Genomic DNA, 3,603 nt, shown 5'->3' with positions numbered 1-3,603 from the left:
TGTCGTTTCAAATGCTGATAGACAGAAAGAACATCCCAGTGAATGAAAAGATTTACTATCTTCACAAGTATGTTGGAGGACCGGCGAGAAAGGCTGTTGAGAGTTATTTTCTGTTGGGAACAGAGCGTGCTTATTACTCAGCATGGAACATTTTGGAGGAAAGATATGGAAGTTCATTTGTAATCACCAAAGCTTTCAGAGATAAGTTGACATCATGGCCAAGGATTGGGAACAAGGATAGCGTTGAACTTCGAGAATTTTCAGATTTTCTCAGAGGATGTGAAGCGGCCATGCTTCAGGTTAAAGGTCTTGAAGTTTTGAATGACTGCAATGAGAATCAGAGAATGCTAAGCAAGCTACCTGATTGGTTGTCAGCAAGATGGAATCGAAAGGTCATTGAAATTGAAGAACAAGATGGTTCTTTTCCAACATTTAGCCACTTTGTTGACTTCATTGCGAGAGAAGCCAAGATTGCGTGCAATCCAGTAACATCGCTTCATGCACTCAAAGCAGGTGACTCAGAGAAAATGAAATCTTTCAAGACAAGAAGTGTTGGAGCAAAGGTGCTAGTGAGTGCTGCAGAAGAGACGTCCAACACAAAAAAATGTGTGTTTTGTGAAAACTCAAATCATAGCATTCACACATGTAGGAAGTTTATGGACAAGGTCTTGAGTGAAAGAGTCAAGTTTGTGCAAACTAAGGGACTGTGCTTTGGATGTCTAGGCTTTGGACACCAATCAAAGAAATGTGAAAAGAGAAAGATGTGTGACACATGTAAAGGGAAACACCCGACATGTTTGCATGAGGAACGAGACAAGACCTCAAAGAAAAGGAAAGAAAAGGAAAGTGACAAGGAACCACAAATGAAAGAGATGGAAGGCAATAAAGAGAGTAGAGAAACCAAACCCAAGGAAGCACCAAGTGAAGCAATATTAGGGGTGTCAAATTATCGCGTTAATTGCGATTAATTAATTACAATGCTATTTAGCGCGTTATGTTTTTTAATCTCGTTAATCTAATTTTTAATCTCTTGACGTCATTGATTTTGTATGAGAGTTGCTATGTTATAAAATCCGTTTTTATGTGCTGGGCTCCTTGTGCTTGACTTGTTGGGGGTGGAGTCACGTCGTGAGGTCAAGGTGAGAAGTGGTGATTAGCTTACAGTGTGGATATGGAGGCGCATCTGAGAGTTGTTGGCCCAATGAACGGGAAATTTGTATTTCATAAACGCCCCGACGGCACCATTGACAAAGGTAAAGTGGTCTGCCTAGAGTGTAAGAAGGAGTTTGCTTACCACCGAAGCAGCTCAAGTTTGGCCTATCACCTCAACGCAAAGCACCCAGCCGCGAGTGCAGCAACAGCTAGCAGTGAAGACGTTAGCAATATAGCAAGCCAGAGCAAAGCTTTTCGCCAAACAAAACTAGAGAATACCCCTCGTATAAGCAAGTCTGCGACCGACAGGCTGACTAATGTTATTGCCAAGTGGATAGCGATGAACTGTAGGCCGATAAATATAGTAGAGGACGAAGGATTGACAGAGGTGTTGCAAATTGCGTCCAATGACCCGTCATACAAGCCGCCGTGCAGGACTACAGTAACGACCAAAATCAGCAAAATGTACGACGGCGAAAAGAAAAACAAACTTGAGATTTTGGCGGAGGATTCTCCCAACTGTGTTGCTATAACCGGAGATCACTGGACCTCAGCTGGCAACCACAGCTATTTTGGGGTGACTGGACACTTTATTGATAGTGAGTGGAACCTCAACTCATTTGCACTGACCGTCATGAGAACAGAAACCAGGCACTTTGCTGATAAATGCGCCGAACAGTTCCTCAAGGTAGCAAATGACTGGGGTATTGAAAACAAGATATCCACCATTGGCACAGACAGCGCAGCAAACATGCTGGCTGCTATGAGAGCACTTCCATATGAGCACATCGCCTGCAATGCTCACATTCTCCAGAGGACCATCACGGTATGTCTCGATAGCAGTGGTTTTGTCGGTGTACTGGCAAAGTGCCGCAAGATTGTTGGTCATTTTAAACAAAGCCCTGCGAGTACCACAGAACTTAACCAACAACAAGTAGCACTCGGAAAGAAGAGCGATCAACTTATACAGGATGTACCCACCAGGTGGAACTCGACTCTCGCAATGGTCTCACGCCTCCTATGTAACCGAGAGGCTGTCCAGGCTACGTTGGACCAACAGAACCACAGGTTGGTCTTGCCAACCGAAGCTGAGTGGGCGAAACTGCAGAGGCTGGAGCTCCTGCTTGAACCATGCAAGTAAGTTCAAATAAACACCTTCCCATTTTAATTATATAAACTACTGTTACATGTGTAAAATCAAAATTAATGAACATAACAAGGAACTTTTAAGGACAATTAAATTGGAAATCAGTTACACTTTGATTTAAATGAATCCAGCTAGGTTTATTTAGCAAACCTCTCCACCTCTGCAGGTATGTGACAGAGCTGCTGGGTGGTGAGGCCTACGTCTCTTGCTCTGTAGTGCTGCCTGCTTTTCGCCATCTGTACCGTGTCATGGACATTACTGATGATGATCCTGCCTACGTGGTGAAGTTCAAGAATGCCTTCCAGAAGGATCTGGCAGCACGACGAGCTAATGGCAACGAGATATGGTTCGAGGTGGCCACAGCATTGGATCCACGGTTTAAGGATTTGAAATGTCTTCCAAGAGAAAAGAGGGAACAGGTAGGACAATAAGGTTAAGCTGGACTAATGAGTCCAATTCATTATCAAATCAAACTTTTATTTATTATATGGCACACAAAGTTCTTTACAAGATTAAATAAAATTAAAAAAAAGCACTTAGTTTTAATCACAATCATTCATTCATTCATTCATTCATTCATTCATTCAGGTGTGGACCATTCTGGAGAATATGCTCCAGGCAGCAGAGCCCAGAAGAGCAGATAGTCTCCAGCCCTCCACAGAGGATGATGGACCAGCTCAGAAGAAGAGGAGGAGCGAACTCCTTCTGGGGTCTGACTCTGACTTAGAAGATGGAATTGAGTCTGGAGAGCTGCAGCGCTACAGAGCAGAACCCAGCATCAGTATTGATGACTGTCCCCTGCAGTGGTGGTATGCTCACTCAGGAGTCTATGAAAAGCTGTCAGTCCTAGCACAAAAGTACCTGGCCTCCCCAGCTACCTCTGTACCCTGTGAGAGACTCTTTAGCCTTGCAGGCCACATAGTGCAAAAGAAAAGGGCAGCCTTGCTTCCAGAAAATGTTACCAGGCTGGTGTGTCTTAGCGACTGGCTGAGGAAGAAGAAATGAGACACATGTGGTCAGCATAGCTGCTGTGTCATTTGTAGCCTACTAGAATAGATTGCTTGATGTTCAGCACTTTTTTTTGTGATGGAAGAATACTTTGATGTGCTAACTTGCAGCACTGCAATGTCAGTTTTATTTTTCATTATCTGAAGCAGAGGAATTTCAGTGCTGTATTGCTCAGAAAAGAGCAACTCTGATGTGCTAACTTGCAGCACTTAATTTATTTGATTTTATTTGTATTTATTTTTCCACTTATTTTACAAAAGAATACAACAGTATGTAAATGGTTGCATCTGTTTAAC

General features: G+C 43.2%; 1 protein-coding gene across 1 annotated transcript; it reads left to right on the top strand.

Annotated features, from left to right (window-relative positions):
* The first annotated feature begins 1,171 nt into the window (after window positions 1-1,171).
* Window positions 1,172-3,304, top strand: LOC112435198 (E3 SUMO-protein ligase ZBED1-like). Its single transcript, XM_024803362.2, has 3 exons — window positions 1,172-2,289; window positions 2,466-2,718; window positions 2,888-3,304. The coding sequence occupies exons 1-3, from the start codon at window positions 1,172-1,174 to the stop codon at window positions 3,302-3,304; spliced, it is 1,788 nt and encodes a 595-aa protein (XP_024659130.2).
* The last annotated feature ends 299 nt before the right edge of the window (window positions 3,305-3,603 follow it).

This window comes from Maylandia zebra, linkage group LG1 (assembly GCF_041146795.1).
Source record: "Maylandia zebra isolate NMK-2024a linkage group LG1, Mzebra_GT3a, whole genome shotgun sequence".
In the NCBI taxonomy this organism is placed as follows: domain Eukaryota; kingdom Metazoa; phylum Chordata; class Actinopteri; order Cichliformes; family Cichlidae; genus Maylandia; species Maylandia zebra.
Note: the sequence above shows the minus strand (reverse complement) of the source record. Positions and strands in the feature narration are given on the sequence as shown.

Excerpts from the sequence above, each read along its gene's own strand:
- LOC112435198 (XM_024803362.2), top strand. The coding sequence starts at position 1,172 with ATGGAGGCGCATCTGAGAGTTGTTGGCCCAATGAACGGGAAATTTGTA. Across the intron at positions 2,290-2,465 it reads CTCCTGCTTGAACCATGCAA|GTATGTGACAGAGCTGCTGG; the intron begins GTAAGTTCAAAT and ends CCACCTCTGCAG. Across the intron at positions 2,719-2,887 it reads CAAGAGAAAAGAGGGAACAG|GTGTGGACCATTCTGGAGAA; the intron begins GTAGGACAATAA and ends TCATTCATTCAG.